This window comes from Heloderma suspectum, chromosome 2 (assembly GCF_057233095.1).
Source record: "Heloderma suspectum isolate Gila_16-S chromosome 2, 16-S_ref, whole genome shotgun sequence".
In the NCBI taxonomy this organism is placed as follows: domain Eukaryota; kingdom Metazoa; phylum Chordata; class Lepidosauria; order Squamata; family Helodermatidae; genus Heloderma; species Heloderma suspectum.
In genome coordinates, this window is record NC_139459.1 from 279,333,151 (window position 1) to 279,356,639 (window position 23,489).

Here is a 23,489-nt window from a genome sequence, read left to right on the forward strand (position 1 = left end):
CAGAATCGGACTCAAAGAGTGCTTATCAATGGGACCTTCTCAAACTGGGGAGAGGTAACGAGTGGGGTACTGCAGGGCTCAGTCCTGGGCCCAGTGCTCTTCAACATTTTTATTAATGACTTGGAGGAGGAGGTGCAGGGAATGCTGATCGAATTTGCGGATGACACAAAATTGGGCGGGATAGCTAATACTTTGGAAGACAGAAACAAAATTCAAAGTGATCTGGATAGACTGGAGCGCTGGGCAGAAAACAACAGAATGACATTTAATAGGGAGAAATGCCAAGTTCTGCACCTAGGAAAAAAAAGCCAAAGGCACAGTTACAAGATGGGGGATACGTGGCTCAACAACACTACAAGCGAGAAGGATCTTGGAATTGTTGTCGATCACAAGCTGAATATGAGCCAACAATGTGATGTGGCTGCAAAAAAGGCAAATGCTCTTTTGGGCTGCATTAATAGAAGCATAGCTTCCAAATCCCAGGAAGTACTAGTTCCCCTCTACTCAGCACTGGTTAGGCCGCATCTGGAGTACTATGTCCAGTTCTGGGCACCACACTTGAAGAAGGATGCAGACAAAACTGGAGAGGGTTCAGAGGAGGGCAACAAAGTTGATCAGAGGACTGGAAACAAAGCCCTGTGAAGAGAGACTGAAAGAACTGGGCATGTTTAGCCTTGACAAGAGAAGACTGAGGGGAGATATGATAGCAGTCTTCAAGTACTTGAAAGGTTGTCACAGAGAAGAAGGCCAGGATCTCTTCTTGATCATCCCAGAGTGCAGGACACGGAATAATGGGCTCACGTTACAGGAAGCCAGATTCCGGCTAAACATCAGGAAAAGCTTCCTGACTGTTAGAGCGATATGACAATGGAACCAATTACCTAGGGAGGTAGCGGGCTCTCCCACACTGGAGGCGTTCAAGATGAGGCTGGACAGCCATCTGTCGGGGATGCTCTGACTTGGATTCCTGCATTGAGCAGGGGGTTGGACTCGATGGCCTTGTAGGCCCCTTCCAACCCTACTATTCTATGATTCTATGATTCTAGTGTATTCCATGGACATGGGCACACTGCTAAAAGAAGCCCGAAACACATTGGCCTGATTTGCACATCATGACTATCTAGTTTTAAACCCCTGGTAGTTGTGAAGGAGCGGAAGCAAACATGTGTTGGCTCCTGTTGCCTGATCGCTTGGGCTGCTAATAGGAGGAGCTAAACAACCCTAGGATGCGCCTTCCCTGGGTTGTTTGTCATGACATCTGACACACGGAACTCTGTGGGGGTTGTGGGAGAGATAACCCAGAGGTCTGCGTTCAGACATTAGGATAAACCCATGAATGGAGTGGAAGCCAGCATGCTCGCTCATTCATGACTGCTCAGTGTCTTTTTTAAAAAAAATCTGGGTAGTTATTGTGTGCGAACCAGGTCAATGGGACTTGCTCCTTAGGAAGTATGCTTAGGATTTACCCTTTAGAAATGTATTTATTTATTTCAAGTATTTTTATATAAATATAAGAATGGAATGGTGTTTACTTCTGACTAAACATGCTCCAGGTCAGGCTGCTAGTTTAACAACAGCAAAAATCCTCTTATCTATGTTACTGAAGAAATGCAATTATTTTCCATTCTCTGCCTCCCCCCCACCCCCACCTCCTTTAATCCCACATTAAGATATTCCCTGCTCATCCCAGATTTGGCTTTGTTAGATTTCAGCAGGTTTCCTTGGTTTGATGCAAAGATTTTGGGGAAAGCATCTATAGTTTCCATGCATTCTATAGTTCCATAGAAACCATCTATTATGGGGGATTTTAACCAAGTATATTTTGATGCCTTCTTTCTCTCTGCAATTTCCCCACAGGAGCAGTGTTTCAAACTGAATGCAGTGACTGCTGGAGCTGTTGCGTATTTTCAAAGCACAAAGACAGTAAATTCACATCCCATCTGTGTCATATCTAATACCATTAAGGTACAAATCTTAGGAAAATCTACAATTTGACCTAGCAGGGTTTCTCATGGTGGAACCTATTATATAGTTTCTATATTAGGACAAAGTGCTGGGTTTTGCTAAATAATGTGGTACCCTGAAACAAAGAGGTGCATATCTTTGCCTGAAGGACTGCAGAGCAATGTGTGGGTCTGGTGGGTTTTAGCTAGGAAAAAAATTCCTATGGGAATTCACCACATCTTGCACTTCATCAAATGCAGTTGCAGACTGTCATGAATTGTAAAGCTCCACATTTTGGGTGTGAAACCTGGAAAAGAAAACAGACTTTTGTGGTGACATTTGAATGTGGTAGATGCAGACACTGTAAATGGATTCTTTCCAGCCTTCTATTGTGTGCAGAATAAAGAGACTAACACAGCTTTGCAGATAACTGTAAAAATATTTACCAATCTGCACAACTGTATGCAGCTGGATGACAGGATGGGTCTTACAACACAGTTGCATAATTGACCTGTAGTTGTAAAATTGGTTGATATAATCTTGGACAGATCTCAGATGTGCCACTCACAGCACTTTTGAGGCTCTCTTGTAAAAGATGGAAATGTAATTTTAAATGTAGTTGTACCACATTTTGAAAATCGATTAATGACCATGAAGGATGGCAGATTTGCAGTTGCATTTTAATCTCCTTGCATTTACTGCATCACCCATAAACAGATGCATTCTGTCTGAAGCACATTTTTAGTCCTCCAACATGCTGTTTTCCCCATGCAGTTGTAACATTTGGGAATGGCTGTTTTATATTTTAACCTCCCCTGTTTGCATAGAAGCATCTCTTGGGTCACTATTTACTAAACAGGTAAGGGCCCTGCCGAATCGGAAATGTTTCTTCGGTCACTATTTATGAACTAGGAAAAGCCATGCTGAATCAGACAAGTTCATCTAGTCTAGTATTCTGTTTTGCACAGCAGCCAAGCAAATACTTGCAGGAAGCCCCCCAAGAAGGGCATAAAGGCAAGAGCCTTCCTTCAGTTTTTGTCCCCCAGTAACTGGTATTCAGAGGTATACTACCTCTGTGGTTCCATATAGCTATAAGGGCTAATAGATTTATCAATGTGGCATGGGGGCTACACACTGTCAGACTGTTGCTAACCATGTCAGAGTGATGGGATTGTGTCTGAGTCTGGTCACAGGGCTGCAGAGACCAGCATCTTGGATAGGCACCTTGGGAAATGGCTCGTGTTTTAGCTAATGTGGTAACACTGAATGCAGGAAAAGTGTGCATTTTGATGTACATTAACTGAAGTGGGGGAAGATTTCCAGGTGATCATTAAACTTGATCTCTGCTTTCCCTAATTAGCTTGTTCTCTCTTCAGCTTTCCCATCTTCCTTAATCTAGAAGGCCATTTCTAGATTAGAAATGTAATCTAGCAACTGTAGCAGGATTTCCTAGCAGAGGGTCTCCCAAGTCCATGTTGTTGTTGGGGGCATGTTAATCTACCGCATCTACTTTCGGTTTTGTCGCAGAATTGAGATCTGAGCTCTATATGTGGAGCATTTCCTTTCCTGCTTTTACACTATATAACTTCTAGGTGGCACTGTGGTATAGCGGAAAAGCACAACTACACAGGTAGAAAGTGTTTTCTTTCCTTCACCAGAAATACCCCATTTTTCCTGCTCTAAAAACAAAAACTCACTGAAAATGTTTACAAATAGAACCGAAACTGGAGGGTCACAAGGTTGTCTAAAGAATTCGTAAACAACTGTGAGCAGGGAAGACTGAGCACATGATAACTGTCTCATGTAGAACAGCTTCTTGTTCCTCTTGCAGTGCCACAAACCATTATGGAAGCAAGGAAGCCCATTGTAAAGCTAGAACAGCAAAGATTCTGGTTGAGAGGGCTGCCACTGAGTGGTGCTTGGTCTTTCTCCGAAAAATTTGCTCAACTGCACTCCGAACTGGTACAAACCGACAGAGGATGAGAGGAGGGAATGTGTGGTTTCTGGACATGTCTGTAGGTGGGAATGTGTGGTTTCTGGACAAGTCTGTAGGTGGCCATGGGCTGGATCCAGAATCTGCCTTCTGCGAGAGGAAGGGCTCCACTCAGCAGGGTCTCCTGACTCTGTGTAGCATTTTCAGGGGGCTGGAAGGGCTGCTGTAGGAAGGAAGGGGTGGGGAAGTCCACTTCTGTCAGCTTAAATCTGGATCTAATCCTATATTTTGTATCTTGGGAACACCAATGGTGGGGTGCTTATTAGAAAAAATTAGGACCATGTTTGGCAATTAGTAGTTGTCAATTCTAAAAAATTATTTTGGCTTCAAACCTGTTTCACTGGCAGGATTTCTTTGTGAAGGCACATGAGGCAGCCACCATGCTGAAGCTAAGCAGGTCTGGGTCTGGAGGGTGCTTGGACGGGAGACCCCCTGGGAATCACATGTAGCCACCTTGAATTCCACAGTGGAAGAAAGGTGGGGTATAAATGTAATGAATAAATGAATAAATAAATAAATAAATGTGGAACAAAAGAAGGGGGCATAGATGTGTTCTTTTTTATCTCTGTTCTCTGTGTGTGTGTGTGCATGTGTGTGTATAGATACAGATTCATGAACACTACTCACCACGCTGGCATTAATTGGGAAAAGGCAGCCCTTAAGAGGGTGATGAGTACAGTAGAGATACAGACAGAGACAGACAATGCAAGAGCAGGTGCTCTCTCTGTTTATCCTTAGAAGGGACTTTATTTTCTCAGTGGTACAGTGCGGCAATTACACAGGAATTTCTGGGTGGCTGCAGTTGAAATAAAACAATTTCATAGACTGAACTCAAACTTACAAACATGCAGCTGCTTGTGAGGGAAGGGAAAGAAATGCTGGCAGCAGGAACTGAGGCAGGCAGGTGGCTGAGAAGGCCTCCCATTGGGGAGGTTTACTGTGTAGACTGTTCACATGAGAGCCAGGCTTCCTTTCATGTACTTTGTGTGGGACTAAGCCTGGGATAGCAAGACCCAGTGATGGAGAGAGAGGGTGTGGTTCATGCGGAGAGTTGCCACCTATTTTCCTGAGAGGCTCTAAGAAGTGTGTGACAGATGAACTTAACAGGTACTGCTTCTGTTAGCATCAAGAGGCAGTAATGGGGAAATCATAGCTCTAGGATTTCTGCATATTGAGTTGTTGTTAAAAGGCTCTGGGCCTTTATCAGGAAAGGAAATGGCAACCTGAGTCACACCTGACCTTGGATATGGCTAAGGTGAGTCCCCTTCCCCAAGTGATGCTGAGCAGTGTATATGGGGGCTTACAGCTCTTTCCATTATGAGAATTGATAGCTGTTCATGCTTCTGAAGCTGTTGTACCACTTGTCTTATGTTCCCTGTTCTGAGATGAGCGAGGTACAGCGGATAACCCGTGTGCTCCTATTTGAGCTGTCATACTTATGGCCAAGGCACATACTAGGAAATAGCTCCCTGCTCAGACTGCTCGAAAGCCATAATTTCTGTTTAAAATAAAGGTAAAATCCCACTAGTTGATAGTGCTCACGTGTAGCCAGAAGTAAGCCCTGTTGAGTTCAATGGGACTTACTGTCCGGGAAGTGAGTGTAGTATTGCAGCCTGAGAAATTAAGGCTGCAGTCCTGACCTGTGAATACATCCGACTGAACTCAGTGGGGCTTACTTCTCAGTAGACATGGGAAGGATTTCACTGGCAAGCAGTCTCTAATGCTTGAATGGGCACAACAGGATGTTTAGGAATCTCTACACTTGTGGCAGTCTAGGTACTGGCCAGGCCATAGTCTGACCTAGAGCATTCTTGCGTGTTCTACTTTTATGCCTTTTAAAAATAATGCCTAGATGGGTACACCTTTTTAATTTTTTTAAAAAGGGAAATACATAAATACAAACCTAACTCTTAGCCTTGGGAATGATCTAGAATCTTCTTGAGTGACAGTGCGAAACTGTATTGGGGGAAAAACACTCATCACATGGAAAAATGTCAGAAAATGAGAGAAACTTTCTCTAGCCTTAAAAAAGACTTTTGTATTTCACCAGCAGCTGAAATAAACATCAGACTCCACCATTTTAATCTTCAAAATGGCCACACACAAGACAAATTAGGAGCATGTCTGCTTAGGTGCAATTCTCAGTATTGATGGTTGTGGTGATTAGAGACCAGAGCAGACCAGGGTTGGGAGCCCCAGAACAGTTGAACTACCCTGTTTAAGGACCAAGTGTGCAACACAACAGCATAGCACAGCTGCTTTGCTAACAACCCAGTCATAACAAGCCATTTTAGAACAAACTGTGGATACCACAAGAGCCTGGTGTCTGTCCTGAGCTTTAATGCAAGACATGAATGCGCAGATCAAGATGCGTACAGCATGTACGCATACTACAATCCATAGACTGCCTTCTGTTTATCATGGACACATACCACAAACCATACATGGGTGTATAAATCTCACACATACCTATTTACTGCATGAATTACACACACGCTAAATACAGCCAGTCCACACGTTTTCTTTCTCACAGCAACGTTGTTATATTAGTGACATGAACCATTTTAGCTGCTCATACCAACATCTGTGGGGCTCACATTCTCCTTTTGGGGCGGGGGGGGGGAGAGAAAACACCCACCAAGAGGTGGCTCAGGAACCAACTCAAAGCAGGAACAAATGTTTCCACTCCTTGGCTACTAGGGTGGGCGATGACAGCTGGAAAGCTTAATAGATGGAAACCAACAAGAGTTCTCTGCTTGGGGCTCTTCCATTACATTGACCCCTGCTGTTCCCAGCAGGCACTTTTTTTGTTACTCAAGTGTATCAACAGGAGGCTGCAGCATGATGAAGAATATTACTCTGGAGTTAAACTTTTGAATATGATATAGGTGCTAATATTTCTCTTCCTTGTGGGGAATGGAGCCTCTGGCTCCAAAAAGCCTGTGCTTCTAGATCCCAGAGTAACTGACATAAAAGATATTCTCCACTATCTAACATGGAGAACTGGATAAAATTAGGGAGCACATCAGTCATGCAATCAGGAGCCTGCCACTGCATGAAAACAACCCTAAAGAAGGTGTTCCATGCAGCAAACTGCTTGTGTGAGTCTTCCTGTGCGGTTTTGGTGACTGCCGTCTGCCACGTGATCATTAGTGGCAACAACAACGAGGATTGTGACAGCATTTCTCACACACCTACTGCATGTGTGAATCATCCAAAGCTCACAGTATAGGAAGTCTCTGAAACCTCACTTGCTTGGCTGTGGTTAATACCTACTCTTATCAAGTGAGAGTACGTTCAAGAGGAATTTGCTGTGCAAAATGGAAATAGTAAAGTCAGATGGTGACTTCTGACACATCAAGAAGGAGTATGAGGACCTGGCCAAGTTCTGTCATGCAACAGGAGCTCCTATCTTGTCTCCCCCATCAAGGGGCCAGTGTGGATGGTATTTGAATGGCCCAATCCACCAGCTCTGCCTCCACCATCCAATGCCCTACTGAATGAGGTCTGTATTTATAAAATCTTAAATGCATAGGCCACATTTGGGCAGGCTGTCTCCAAGAAGACATCTGCGGCTAGCAGAGGCAGGGCCAATGTACTGGCTCCGTATGTTGGGCTAAGTTGGGGAAGAGGGTGGCACACCTCCCCCACATCTCCCCTCCAAATCACATCCTCTCTCTACAGCTTTTCACATCTTTTATATTGACCCAGCTCCCAGATCTATCTGTTGTTTATCCTATGCTTGCTTACTTGAAAGTAAGTACTGCTGAACTCAGTGGTTCTTGGTTATGAGTAAATATGCCCAGGATTATGCTATTGGTCTCCTATTATACATGCTGTGACACAGCTCTTGATTACTTAATTACCTCTGCTTACAACCTGGATGAACGTCTTTCACTGATAAGGAATCTGAAACATGACTCATAAACCTTTCCTATGTGGTGCTATACCTCTTTTAGCATGTTTACCAAATCCTGTAAGCAATGTAGAACTACTGCATTTCCTGATGTGTAAAGTACATTTGTTTTTGCAGTATCTCTGGACGCAGAGGCATGTCTTCATGTCTATTTTATAGATGGGGAAACAGCAGTACAGAATAATAACAAATACTTATTGCAGTGTTTATTACACAGGCTGAGGAATGCTAGCTTTTGGAACATAGTGTATCGCTTTCAGGATGAACGGGAACATTATTTTCTTGTCATCTACTGGCACATGGTTCCTTGCCTGCTGCAGTTCTGGAGGAGACATGTGATCGAATGGTTGGTGCAGCCTCTCCCAACTGGTAGCCCCCCAGATGTGTTTGACTACAAACCCCACCATCCCCAGCCAAGCCACACTGGATGATGGGAGTTGTAGTCCAGGGGCAGCAGGTTGGGGGAGGCTGGGTTGGTGCATAAAGCTTCTCTTCCTTTTATAGCCAGCCACTGTGTCTCCCTCTCCTATACGCACTGACTTCTGCAAATCTTTTCTTTCTACAGATCCTGTCCCCCATGTTGCTTGCTTCTGTACTCCCTTTCTTGCCACCACTACTAGCTTTTGAAATCTGGTCCACCTAAATGCCATGTTTCATCCCATGCTGGATACCTTTACATTTCGCCACTCTGCTAGTCATGCAGAGGAGAGAAAAACTGTATCTGCACAAATTCCTTCTTCTATGCATTAAAGATACAGGAGCCCATCCTCCTTTGCATCTGGTCACCTTACTTAACAAAAACTTGTTCTGTAGTTGCTGGATTGCAAATACCTGGAACTAACTTGGGCCCTCTCATAGTTCAAACAAGGTTTGATAAAAAGGTTTGGTAAAACAGCTGAAGAATCCACCAAAAGAATTTTGTCTTAAGTTAGGATCCACCTGTCCATGCTGGGGTGCTGATCTGGAAATCACCCATGTACTAGCCTGTTCTGCTGCATGGTCTCCCTACAAGTACTGCTGATTATCTGGAGATCCTTCTTCCAGGCTTTCATAATCCCCAGTTGTTCAACACTATATCTGCCCTGAGTTTTGGGGAGAATGTGGCAAGTCTGAAATAATGGTGATGAACATGATGCCTCCCACCTGTCTTTAATCTTCCTCGCCCAGCCTGCTCACAGGTGAGTCCCATTTTACGGAGTTTCTCCCTATCCCAAGGGAGGCTTGTAACCACACAAACACATGGATATCTATACCCCCATTGTCTCAATATAGTGGCAGTTCTATGGACGGTCTCTTACACACACATACTACATGTGGATTAGCATTACTTTTGTCCGCACACAATCCAGTGGCAGACATGGAGGGAAACTGCTACAGAAGTTGTCACCAGCAGCTGACCATATGAATTCCACACTCATCCTATATGTGTATGTCTATTTTGTCAGATCCACTATGGCAGCGGACAAAATGACCCTAGCAGCCCAACCTGGACCTTTGTTCCATTCCCTGTACCTCCATGGTATCACAGTATGGTCAGCTGAAAGGGATGGTTGCTGTGCTTGATCTGGTTGCCCCAGCTTCTCCCATCCATGCCCAGAAGCTGGATGACAAGTGAGGGAATTACTGACTGAGAGAATGCCTGGCAAGACTGCAGTCCGAAAGGTGGCTAAGAAAGGCATTAAATGAATAAAATGCCCTGGGGGCAGCTACTAGTAAGAAAAGAAATAAATGGAAGTGATCACATGGGACTAAGAAAAGAAAAGCAACAGAGGAAAAGCGGGGAGGGTGAGAGAAAGAGAATTTCATGCCATGGGCTGGGCCTCCACAACAATCTGTTTACCTCAGCCCATCCAGGTCACTTGGGACTCTGTCACATAAAAAATAGAAACTCTGCTGGCACCTAGCTGGAGACACATAGAGTCAGACAAACTGACAGCCACACGCAGAGGGGTTGGTTGGGAAGCCAGGACAGTTTGGGGGTACCATGCCAGTGACTATTTACAGAGAGAGATACAACAAAGAGGCACAACCCTGCCCTTGCCCTGTGCTCCCCTCTGGCTCAGCCAGTCTCCTCATTCCAGGACTCTGGGGTGGCACTAGGAGCGGCGGTTTCTTCCCCGTTACACGTGGCTGGGGCTGCTGATGTCAGAGCTGGAGTTTCTGCTGTGCTTGCTGGAGCTGTGGATGTCGTTTCTTCTGGGCTTGCTGCCGCGGTCAATGGTGCTGCCATTGTTGTGGCTGGGGCTGCTTCGGTGGCTGCCAGAGCTGTGCCGTCTGCTTCAGCTTTAGCCAGCGGGGTGCCGGTGGTCTCTGTCGTGGCAGCACCGTCTGTTGTTGCAGCAGTAGTTGGCTTGGCTGCATCTGTGTGCTCTGGCGCTCGGAGCCTCTTCATCATTGTAGTCACTCGGACGGCTTTCTGTAAGTTGGAGAAAGAAAGGTGGTATGATTGGTAAGAGAGAGATTTAAAGTCCTCTCATTGGCTCTTTATGGGACCAAAGTATAAGTGCAACACCGCCATGCTGCTCCCTCTCCCCTCCACAATCTGATATCACCAATTCAAAATCGTAAGAAATCCTTTTGGCATTTTCTTTTTTAATAACCTTGGTGTGTTCGCACTGGAAGATCTCAGTTTTATTTTTAAGTGTGCTTTCAGTGCTTGTGACTGCCGACAAACACTTGAGAAAAGAGGCCATGTATAATAGAACCTCAAGGCTAAGGCATCAGAAAGCAAGGAACTAGGCCTCAGAAATGGTTTGTATTATATCTCGTGATGATTAATCCAACTGTATGAATTCTGGAGCATATTACTGAAGATCACCAGTCTTCAAAAACTGCAATCAGAGGCCTGTCAACTAATTTAGATGTTTTAAGTTACTTAACAATGTGGATTTAAAATCAGTTAATCAATTATATATAAATATATTTGAATGTTTTAAAGTGCCATTCTGAGGGCAGCCTCTATTAAGGGCAGCTTCTGTTAACTGTAAGGAACACTTTATTAGAGTTTAATAAACAAAAAGCCGCCACTCATGGCTAGCTGGACAAAGCCATCTCCAAAATTTTCTTACCACATTTGGGAATATGCCTTCTCCCCTATTATAGGGGCATAGCTTGAACCCCACTCCTCGCCTCCTCCTGCCTCAAGGCCAAAAAAAAGCATACGTTGGGGTAAGGGAAGACATGTCATTTTTATTGGAAACTATGATTAGGTTTTCCACAGGGATGGCCTCAAAGAGGATCAAGTTTTTTTGGGTGTTCCAGTTCAACACTTCAGAAAAGGCCTTATATTAACTGCTGCTGCTTCTGCCTTCCCCTGTCCAAGCCCAAAAAACTTACCTTGGGCAGGGAAAGGCATAGGTGGCGGCCCAGTCCCCATTGGAGCACTGTGCACTGGGACTACAAGTCTCAGAATCTCTGGTGGGAAACTGAGCCTCTGTCAAGGAGATGACCCCAAGTGGGGCTGCACAGAATCGACTTCATCCAAATCCTGGAATGTTTTAACCCTTTGTTTTAACATTTTTATTAAAGAAGTAACTTACAAAAGATAGAACATAGCAGAATATAAATATGGAATATAGATACATAAAACATACAGGCAACATTTCATAGAAGGATAATAAGATAGAATGAATGCAGTTAATAAAAATTAATTAAGGCACAGTTAGTAATACATAAAATTGATTCATGGGACATACAATTTAATATAAAATGTTGTAACAGTGCAATCCTATCCATATCTACTCAGATTTAAGTCCCTTGGAGTTCAGTGGCCCTTACTCCCAGGCAAGTGTGTATAGGATAGCAGCCGGAGGGCGCAATCCTATGTGCCCTAGACAGCATCTGGGGGACATAGGATTTTTGGGTTTCTTGGCTCCAAGCTTGGAGCCAGGAAACCACACTGCCCATCCCCTCCCCCTCATAGACCAGAGACGGGGGAAAGGGGGCATTCCTGGGGACAGGGAGGGGAGGAAGACAGGGTGGCTGGCTTATTCCTTTTCCTATCACCACCCTAGCCTCCTTCCCTCCCACTCCCTGAAGCCTCTGCTAAATGGGTGAAATCGCCTGACAAAGAGAGACAGGCGCAAGGCTCCTCCCTCTCTGCATAGAATACCCATAAGCCTCTGAGTTTGGGGGCTTACAAGTACCTAGGTCACAACCCATAGGATTGCACTCTAGATGTATAAAATTAAAGTTATTAGAAATATTAACATCTTACCAATATTTGAGTCAATAAAGATTCATCCAGATCCAATAATATATGTTTTAAACCAACCAGGAGAGAAACAATATCTTTCAGAAAATTCTATATAATATCTATAAAATCAATATCTCCCAAGTTATATTTTTGGAAAGAACATCTATTCCAGTAGTTGATAAATTGATTCCAGCTCTTGTAGGAATGTTAACATCTTATTTGTTCCTTCCCGTATGTCCTTCAACATAATAAAATGAGTCAATTTAAGTGAGTGAAGAGTACTCCAAATTTTTCAAGCCAATCGTCTAGTAAGACCCCTTCTAACCCCACCCCCTTTTTGCCATTTCAGCCTGGACTTTTCTATTATTTCCCATAATTCCTGTAAGGAGCTCAGCATGGCAATATAGCATCACAACTATCCTGTAAGGTAGATGTTAGGCTGAGACATGTAACTTGTTCAAGGCCACTCAGCGAGTGTCATGACTGAGTAGATTTGAGCTTGGGTTTCCCATATGCAATCCCTCTAGCCAATCCCAACACTTGTCGGGAGCACCCTAGCTGCCTCTTACAGTCTACTCCAATAGCCAACTCAAGACACAGACAAAAGGATTCTTTTCAAGGCTTTAATCCTTTTACAACTTAATGACTCTTTCAGATGCTAATCACCAGCGCCAAAGCAAGGAACAGCACTGGGGAAAGATAGCTGAGTAGCCTAAGCTCCAGGTAAGGCAGTTGGTCCCCGTTTGAAGGAGAATCACGGGAAGACCCTGAACTTATGGGCTATGGAGAGATCCTCCCTCTTTCCCTTGGGTCCTCGGGACGCGATCGTTGCTTGCACGCCAAACGAGCGCTATGCTTCCTTTCCGCGCTCTCCATCTGTCGTCGCTCCCTGCATCGGCGTCGAGCATCCAGCAAGCTCCCCTCCAGCACTCTCTTGCTGCCAGGGTCAATACCTATCCCAGGAATGCTGGCAGGAGGAATCTCTGCCAGCTGCTGTGCCTGTGAGAGATGAGCGCGCTCCTCTCCCACGGATTGCTGTTCCTCCTCAGAATCAGAACTGCTCTGGGGTTCTATTGGCTCAGTTTCCACCCTGACAACACTCTAGTCCAGCCTTCTCCAACCTGGTGCACCATTGGCCATGCTGGCTGGGAATGATGGAGTTGCAGTCCAACACATCTGGAGGGCACCAGGTTGGGGAAGCCTGCTGTAGTCACTATTTCACACTGTTGACCAGGTGCTGTAATCGTTGTGCAGAATGGACAATGGCAATTTCATCTCCTACTCATCTGCCGTGACTGGGCCTAATTACTCGTGTATCCATTTAGCCTTCTAAGAATAAACAAAATACCCATAGAAGTTGGTAGAGTAGGGGAGACTTAAGAGAGAGGGTGAGAAGGTTTGGAATGTGTCTCTTCAAATCTTGTGGCTATCTCAAACTTTCTTGAATGCAAGAGAAGGCCTTGCCAGCACCACATTACCTTCCACTTTGCTCTGGCAAAGTTTTTCTCAATTTGAGCACATACTCCATCCTTTATGTTCTTGTCTGAGGCTGCATTACCAGAAATCCTGGGGACAGAAAACAGGACAATGAGTCGTGCCACTGGGCAAGAACCCCTCCTCAGTCTAACTTTCTTACTTAGCTTTGCTCACTGGCCTAGCCTGTAGAGGCCTAAATGGGAGATCCACAGCTAGCAATGATCATGATGCTCTGTCCTCCGATCAAGCCAATCTGTATTTTGAATGCTATAAAGCAGCCTTCTCCAACCTGGTGCCCTCCAGATGTTTTGGACTACAACTCCCAACCTTCTTGATCATTGGCCATGTTGGCTGGGGCTGATGGGAGGTAAAGTCCAAAACATTTGGAAGGCACCAGGTTGGGGAAGGCTGCTATAAAGCCTGGAAAACCTTGATTGTTGCCTCTTCATCAGCTTTCCCCCACTCCATTTAATTCTTCCTGCTAGGATCTTCTGTGGCTTTTCTCTGGCATCAAGAGGCACTACTGTATGACAAGACCTTTCTCATCTTACTTCACTCTGTGCTTTGTCCCACTCTACCCGGTTTGTAAGCTCATCCTTTATCAAGAGCAGCTACAGAGCACTTACCATTCATGGGAGATAGCCTCCTCTGCTGTAATCCTCTGGTCCTGGTCCACCTCCATCAGACGGGCCACCAAGTCCTTGGCTGGAGAAACAGAAGGAAAGCTACTTGTCAACTGCCTGGAAAGGATCACAGCTAGGGATGTATGAGAATTTTGTTTTTGCTTGCAAAACGTGCGAGCATGCCCCATTCGAAGCTCCGAGGGTGAGAATGTGTCCACGGAAAATATTCACAAATTGTCAAATGCATGCTTACGTTTGTCTCATTTCCCAAATTTGCCCAAATCCCAGTTTGATTTGTGCAAATTTCCTAATTTGTGCAAATTTCCTCCATGGACTGAATCAGCCCTGCTTTAGTCTATGGAGGAAAGTTGCACAAATTAGGAATTTTGTGCAAATTTGGGGAAATGTGCACAAATCACCCTTTTGATTGCTGCTCGATATGCACAAGTTTCCTGTTTATACAGAGCAAGCAGTGATTGCGAACGGGAATCAGGCACAAGATGAGCACTGAAACTACATTCAGAGAATCCTGGTGATCTTGAGCATTGCTCTTTCGCCCGTCCCCAGTCACAGCAGGTGGGATGCTGGCTCTGCGGTGCAGAGGACAAGAAAGGGGCTACCACCTACTCATGAGACAATTTAGTTGTGACATCATTGGGCCAAGCCAGATATTACATAGGAGTCATGCATAACAGTCTCCCAACTTTCCTTATTTAAATGAAAAGCAGCCCTGGGAGGCTGCAACTTGGACTGAATGGATGGCGGGGGGAGAGGCTGCGTAACCCTTTTCCCCACCCCAAATGGAGGGTGGGGAGCTGGTTTCCACCAATGAGTGGCAAGCACTGTATCTTTCTCATGAGGACTGGACACCTCCTGCAATAGATATAAATTTTTAAGCTGTGAGACTATTAACATGCATTTCTTGTGTAATATCTCAAATGTCCCTTTGTGAGGGAGGTCCTGGGGAAAATAGCATTCATGGCAGAGGCTTCTTAAAGTTACCTGCCCTAGAATGGCGCCAGCTACTGTTTATGCTTCCACCACCACGACACCACGAGTGGGAGCTGATAGCCATGGGGCAGCTGTCAGAAGAGAATCCTGCCGCTTGGATAAGGGGACCATTGATGCTGTATTTGCCCTTCACAATGTGAGGGTGTGCTTCCTACAAGTCATAACGTGCATTTCTTGACCACTGATGGAGTCTTACCTGCCTGTGAGATGTCATCCCAGTAGGGAGGATCAAACTCATAATCACCAGCCAAGATCTTACGGAACAGGTTCTTGTCGTGGTTTTCATAATCATCTTCATCCATTTCCTCATAGAAGGGTGGGTTCCCTGACAAGCTGTAGCACAAGGGTAGGAGGGAAGATTAGCTATAGGAAAGAGATCACCTGCAACAAATGATAGTGGATCATTGCTACTGGATGAAGCCTTTAGCTCCCTTTTGTAGTTCCATGGGCTTATGCTGGTCCTTTTCCTATAATTACCTTCTAGTTGTTTTTCCTTTGTAATTAAGGATGTTATGGGCAGACTCATCCCGCTCCCTGCTGTACTGCGGCGAGTGGGAGTGGGCGGTTGTGAGTGCCCAGTGAACACGGACAGAGGTGAGTCTGTCCATCCCTATTTGTAATCTGTCTCCCCATGCCTGTTTCATTTTCTGTCCTTCCTCTATTCCGCCCCCTCCCCCAGTTGTCAGTATATGATAGGATGCTTTCATCTCTCCTTACTTACAGAATATACATGATCACACCAATAGCCCAGCAGTCAACAGGCCGCCCATATCGCTGGCGCCCTACCACTTCAGGAGCTACAAGGATAGAAGCAGAGGGTGAGTGCTATTCCAAGGACAAACCTATGTTCCCTTGAATACATCACAATAAAAAAATACAAAACTCCAGGACTTACAATTTCAGAAATTTGCCTTGATCAGAGCTCAATTGAACATTTAGAAGTATCACATGGTACAGCCACTTAGGGCTATGCCACTTTAGAATGCAGGTGTTACGTATTTTAATATTTATAATTTCCTGGCAAACAGATAACTAGGCTATTTATTTATTACATGTCTTTATTTCTTTATAACATTTATTTATTACAATCAGGAAGAGGGCTAGGTTATAACTTTTATCCCTGACACACTAGCTTTCCATGTGCAAGAAATGTGCAGGAAAACAGGACAGAGCTGCATTAGTAATACAGAGGTGAAACGGTGTCCTCAAAGATATAATCATTTCAGAAACATTTAACACCCATGTCATGAGGCATCTTCATTTGAGCCTCCTCTCAGTTTTTCACACGGCACAGATTGCATGTTTGGAGCCTATGCACGTTGGGGTGTATTGTGTGCATACGCACCTGTGCCAATGGGTCCTTGAACATGTGGAGGTCGAGTGGTGCCAAGGAGCAAAGTCCTGCTCCCCATGTAAAAAATGGCATCTGCATTGACCTATATTTGTTATATACAGGGCCGACAAACTACCTATAATACCAGGCAACTGGGTGTGCAGTTTCATGAGCAGCATCTCCAGCATCTCTCTTGAGAATAGGCAAATGTGCATTCTTGATCAGGATGCCCACAGAGTATTGCTTATTACATTTTATCCTGCCTTTCCACTTAGAAGCTCAAAGCAGTGTTTTAGCCTCACATCAACCTGGGAGGGAGGTTAGGCTGAGAGAGAGCGTGATTTGCCCAAGCCTACCACAGTGAGCTCCAAGTCTGAGTTAGAATGTGAACCTCTCTCTCTCTCTCTCTCTCTCTCTCTCTCTCTCTCTCTCTCTCTGGTCTTAGAGCTTTTCTACAGGAGGCATTTATTATGCACTCGTGATCCCTTATTCACAGTAGTTTATGGGCTCTTTAGACAACATCATGAGCCTCCTGTTTTTTCAGAGCACTTTCCTGTTTTTTGTTAGAACGGGGAAAACAGCACTGTTTCTCCTTGTGTATTTGAGCTATTCTGCTATAGCACGGTTCCACCTAGAGGTTATGTAGTGGTAAAGCATGAAAGGAAAAGCTCCTTGTGTGGAGCTCGGATCTCAATTCTGCGACGAAACTGAAAGTAGATACAGCGATTAACAGCCTCGTGTAGAAAAACTCAGTCCAGCATTCTATCCACTCAGCCACAGCAGCCATAGAAAATTGACCTGGATGCCTCACCAGCCAAAATGGAAATGAATACTTATGGGTAGCTAGCTAGAGGGTGGGAACAGCAGTTAAGGCTTTGCACGGATGAGTGCAATTGGGGAGAGCAAAAATATTGTTTGCGCTGAAGTACCAAAATGTATTCAGCGCAGCTTTTTACATCACGAAACCTCACAGATCTCAACACTGGGTTTCCTAGAGAAAGCAGTGCCTAGTGCTTTTCATCCACCTGAACAAGCTATTAGTGCCTGAGGCCAAGAAGCATTGCTGGTGTATAATACACCAGTTGTTGGGGAGGCACAGTGGGAAAGGGCTGTTTGCCCTGGTAGCCTGTTGCTGATGTCCTTTCCAGGGGCATCTGGTTGGCCACTGTAGGAAACAGGATGCCTATCTGTAGGGGTGGGCAACTTGTGCCCTCTCCCCTGATCTTGTTGGACTGTGTCTCCCATCAACCGTATCCAGCATAGACAATGGTGGGGGACTATGAGAGGCGTAGTCCAGCAACATCCAGAGGGCCACAAGTTGCCCGCCCCTGAGACAGGCCTTTGGGTTGATCCAGCAGGGCTTGTCGTATGGGTGTTTCCTCTTTTCCCCCTGGTGAGTCCTTTCTTTAAAACTTCATCATGTTCATGCTCACTGTGCCATATCTTACCTAAGTACTCAGGGGTTCCGCAGGGTTCCTTGATAAGCCCATTCTCCAGCTTGGCCAGGTGAAAGTCGCTGATCACAATCTTGGAGTTCTTCAGGCGGTTGTAATACACTAAATTCTCTAGCTGCAGGAACATAGTGGGAAAGAGGGGGCCAGGTAAGATATGCCTGAAAGAAGGAAGGGGAGAGGAACCCAATCCTCCAGCAAAACTGCTGATTGGAGACATGACTCCCTCGATGCACACTATGTGCCTTGCTCCTGGGCAGAGTAAGATGCATCCTCTCTCTCCCCACCCCCCACATATAAAAACACGGATGAGACTTCTCATTGAACCATAGAAAATACTAAGAAAGAAACGGAGGGGAAGGAAAACTTTGTATTTGCTTTTGTCTGCTTTTAAATGGAAACAAGAAAGCCTGAGGATGGGGTGGGTAGCAGGTAACTGGCCCAGGTGTTTGTGCAGCACAGCCTAGCAGGGGTATTACCCGACTTGCCTTGAGGTTCCTATGTACAATCTTCAGTGAATGCAGGTACGCCACAGCCTCCAGCACCTGTCTGATGACATTACTGGTGTCACGCTCGGAGTAGTAACCCTGGTCCAAGATCCAGTCAAATACCTCCCGACCAGTGGCCCTGCAGGTGAGTGAAGGGACAAAGAGCACTAACAGGGAAAGAAGGGGAACTGGGTATTATCCAGCATCACATCACTGGCACCAGGATACTGCAGTGGAAGCACTGTTACACCATGGGCAGCAGAGAAGCAGTTTCTTCATTATTCTTGCGTTGAACTGAGATCACTGCACATGGGGCAAAAAGTGGCATGTAAGAAGCCGCCTTTTACTGTGTTAGACCATCAGTCCACATAGCTCAGTATTATGTACCTCAGCCTTCCTCAACCTGGCACCCTCCAGACGTGTTTGACGATGACTCCGATCATCCACAGTCAGTATAGGGGTTGCCTGCACTGGCTGGTGATGGTGGTAGTCCAACGCATCTGGAGGGCACCAGGTTGGGGAAAGCTGATCTGCAGTGACTGGCTGTGTCTCTCCAGGGCTTGAGAGAGGAATCTTTCCCAGCCCTACCTGGAGATGCCTGGGACCTTTTGCCTGCAATGCTCCTGAGCTATGGCCCTTTCCTCAAGTGAATACCAATCCATGAATGGTGTGAAGAGGAAATGAAAAGAAATGTTTATGCTCTCTTTCTCTCTTGATAATGTCATGGAGATCAAAGGAGCTTCTGATAAATGTTTGGGAAGGCACCCTGTGAAGTGGTAACCTGATAGTTCACAGCTGAGCAGCTTCACCAGAGCAGTGCAGGGTCCCTGGCAGTGCAAAGGGAACCCCCCCCCCATGATCTGGGGGTTGGACTCGATGGCCTTGTAGGCCCCTTCCAACCCTACTATTCTATGATTCTACTATTCTATGATCTGTGTGGCATCTTAGGAGTTCTGGGCATCACCTACTTACAGCTCCAAGAAGAGGAAGTACTCTTTCCGGGTAACATAGACATCCACCAGCTGCAGAATGTTGGGGTGTTTCACCCTGCAGGGAAGGGAAAGGAAAGGAAAGGAAGAGAAAAGCTAAGCTAGAGGGTGGGAGAGACCAGCTGGCCTATCCAGTCCAAATGTCTGCCTTAAAACATGGTCCTGTAGTCAGAAGTATTTTTTGTCAGATGCCTGTCCAACTTTTCCTGGAAAACATCCAAGGGCAGTCAAGTCGCTGTGGGCCACTTCTTCCATTCCTTTATTGCTTCTATAATCACTGCTAACCTAAACCTGCTTCTGCGTAGTTTAAAGCTAAGTCTGAAAACTGCCGGTCTATCCCACGCACATTGCTCATCCTGCCTATATATGTTCACTAAGTACCCACAGCGACTGAAACAGGATAACTAAAGGAAGTCCAGATCACTTCTTTGTGCAGGAGGTGTGGCCACACTACCATTATGTACTACCCTTGGTAAAAGGCTAAGATTGTAATAGAGCAGCTGAAGAAGCAGGGCCTAGGGGATCTGTCTTTACGGCCTTTCACAACTCACATCTTCAGGATGATGATCTCATTCTTAGCTGCCTTCCGCACTTTGCGCCCATCTCTTTTCAGAAACTTCTTGCATGTATAAAGCTTCCCTGTCGATTTCTCCTTGGCACGGAATATCTCGCAGAACTCCTCTCTGGGGAAAGAGCAGCAGTTATTTTCAGATTTAAGTAGATCACGTCCAAGGGCTTGGAACAGCCCAACTGTGCAACAGAGACCATGAATAACTCCACTTCATGAGTCACCCACCCTCCCAAGAGAGATGCAGGCATCCCTTTACATCAGGGACATTGAACCTCTTCCACCAAGGTCCAAATTCCATTTCAGAGAAGCTCTTTGGAAGTGGTGCATTCCAGTGGTGGGTGGGGCCAAAAATACCAGTGCATTTTAGTTTAAAGCTCTTACTGCCACTGACTAAGCTTCAAGAGAGCCATTTCAACCTTTTAAAATGGGGAAAAGCTGCACAAAAGCCAGGAAAGTACCAAATGATTGGTGCTTGGGGGAAAGGAGTGGAGCCAGGGGAAGGGGGCATAGCCATTTAGGGAACCCTGAAGGGCTGGATTTGGCCCCCAGGCCTGAGGTTCCCATTCCTACTTTACATCATATGTTCCTCTAATGGATTTTTGCCAAGTTCAAGCACACTGATCCAGGAATGCTCTTAGAGAAGTGGGGGCAGGGAGAAAACTGAAGAGGAACAACTGTCCAGCTTAACACATTCTGTCCTATAGGCCTGAACTGATATAGAGAAATTTGGCTGAAGAGTTAACACTTCTTCTCATTTTGTTTCAACTCAGTTTCAGTGGAGGGGACTTTTAGTACCCAAAGATGTTCTCCTGGTGAAAGTTGGTCAGACAGAATATAGCCTGGGGGCTGTGGGTGGGGTGGGGATTGTGAGTTAAGAGGCAGGAAGTCCCTGCTTCAAATCTCAGCTTAGCCATAAAGTCAATATGGGACTAGACATGTTATCCTACATGCGTACAATAAACGCATATAAGAAGGAACCGGATCACAGCACCAAGCCCTGCTCCTACCGCGTGCCTATACATCTGCATATCTACAGGGTGTCTACACATATTTAAAATGCACCTGCAAACACTTGTATATGTGGTTGGAGACATTGCAGAAAGCACAGCCCCTCATTATGTGTTTGGAGCTACATGCACAGGCAGTTCATCAGATGTGCAAATGTATGCACATACAGTGGGAGGCAGCGCTTGCCACTGTGATTTCGCTCCTATTATTTCATCCATTTCTTAGCTGCCCTTCAAGACCATAGTTTTCCCAAGGTGGCTTATAAAATAAAAACAATACAAATATTAATAAAATCATGTTAAATATAAACAAGTGTAGATAAAACTGGTTTTAACAAAATACAATTTCAAAACATCCATCAGCAGTGAATAACAAAAAGTTTTCAATTAAAAGCCAGGGCAAACAGATGCGTTTTACAAACCTACTTAAAAGCTGCCAGAGATGGGGCCAGCCATATATCTCTGGGATGGGAATTTCATAGAAGGGGGCCACTGACAAGGCTCTGTCTCTAGTGCCTGCCATCCTTACTGATCTTAGTAGCAGCCCGCAAGCAGGACCTCCAACGATGATCTTAAAATGTGGGCAGGTACATATAAGTGTAGGTGGTCCTTCAGATAACCTGGACCCATGTTGTTCAGGGCTTTAAAGGTCAAAACCAGCACTTTACATTGGGCCCAGGAAGACACTGGCAGACAGTGCAGCTGGTACAAGATTGATGCAATGTGATCTGGCCATCTAGACCCAATGAGGACTTGAGTGGCTGCATTCTGTACCAGCTGAAGTTTCTGAGTCATCTTCAAAGGCAGCCCTGGATATAGAATGCATTGCAGTAGTCTAGTCTGGCTGTAACTAGGACTTGCATAACTGAGGCCAGGTCCACTTTCCCTAGATAGAGCTGCACTCCTGGCTACTGCCGCCACCTGCGTGATGAGTCTGGAAGGATCCCCAAGCTACAAACTTACTTCTTAAGCGGAAGTGTAACCTCATCCAATAGCAGTTGAATCCCAATGTACACTTGTTGTATGCATGTAAGATCGTGTGAATAGCCTGGGTGTCATTTTAGGCAAGCTGCTATCCTTTCAGCCCAAGTCCCTGGCTCGTGTTCTGCAATATGTCAACAAGGATATTGGCCTAACCAACAGGGCCCAACCTATAGCATTGTGTATTATGTAAGTGCCCAGCATTATTATCATTTTATTGTTGTTTTTATTGCTTTTATGTTTTATCACTTTTAATTTTTTAAACTATTTTTTATGTATTTTATTGCTGTAAGCTGCTTTGGGAGGGTTTCTGCCCTGATAGGCAGCCAGGAAATGTTTTAAATAAATAAATAAAAATATCTACATATTACTGCAGACATGAGGTGGCCAATGAAGACAACCCCCTCTTCACATATTGTGTAGTTCAGCCTTCCCCAATCAGGCAAACCTTAGATGCCCAGGACTCCAACTCCCATCATCACCAGGACACTGGCTGGGGATGATGGGATTTGTAGTCCAACACATCTGGAAGGTGGCCCAATTGGGGGAGGCTGCTGTAGCTGCAGTTAACCATGATGCAATCTCATCATGTTGTGAGTTCGGCCATTCCCCGCCAAAAGCAACTAAAAATGTGGAGCAGGAGGTGTGGAAATGCCTAAACTGATCTCACATGGCATGATTAAATGAAAGTCCTCCTTACCGGAGCAGAGGAGAAAGTATGGCCTGGGGAAGCCATTTTTATTAGCCATCCCATGTCTGCCGTAAGCTGTCATTTGGATACCTGTTTGCCAGACAGAGCCATCTGCAGAATACCTAATACTTAAGCAGTGCTGGCTTAATGTATGGGTGGAGCTCTCTCCTTCCACTTGACAAAATTTAATAAACCGGCAGGAAGCAGCAGAACACTTACGTTTTGATGACCTGCCCCAGGTCATATCTGTCAGTCACCTCGGATGGCTGGTTATAATCCTTCTTATCTCCCAGGGTAACACATCCAAACGGCATTGCCAAACCTGTTACTGAAAAATAAGAGAAGAAAAGGCTCTAGGTTATTGCCCCTGGAATTCAGTGTGCTTCCAGACTAGGCTTTGATTGTGCAATCGCCCTGCCTCATCCAACGAATTTTACAAGGGGTCCACATGTCATTATCTTCCACTTGTAAGCCTCCTGTATTTTTTCACTGCTTCTTCCATCTTTTGTCTCCCCCTGCCCCGCCCCATCAATTAAGGAAGGAAAGACAGAATAGGTGCACCATGGCTTTTTATTGGTAGCACTGAGAGCCATCCATCTGGAAGCACCCTCAAGTTACTTCAGGTACCATGGGATCTTGATCAGGATCTAGGAAGACACATTCACTACTGCACCACTGAGCAGGATGAAGATGAGCAGGAACAGACAGGTACTAGGTGCTGACAAATAGTCATGGGAGTTCTGGCAAAACATGCGGTCTACTTTCCTCATTGCTAAGTCAGCGAGGAACTACAACCCATGTACCATCACCTGCTAAGGTC

General features: G+C 45.3%; 1 protein-coding gene across 1 annotated transcript; it reads right to left on the minus strand.

The window, feature by feature from the left end:
- Positions 1-8,039: 8,039 nt before the first annotated feature.
- CAMKV (CaM kinase like vesicle associated) lies at positions 8,040-22,991 on the minus strand. The gene is made up of 10 exons (XM_084839574.1): positions 22,889-22,991; positions 19,971-20,102; positions 19,403-19,477; positions 18,431-18,569; positions 17,940-18,060; positions 15,880-15,955; positions 15,355-15,491; positions 14,151-14,229; positions 13,527-13,614; positions 8,040-10,269 (listed from the first exon to the last, which is right to left on the minus strand). Exons 1-10 carry the CDS (start codon positions 22,981-22,983, stop codon positions 9,913-9,915), a joined length of 1,299 nt encoding a protein of 432 aa, XP_084695700.1. The 5' UTR covers positions 22,984-22,991; the 3' UTR covers positions 8,040-9,912.
- Positions 22,992-23,489: the final 498 nt, after the last annotated feature.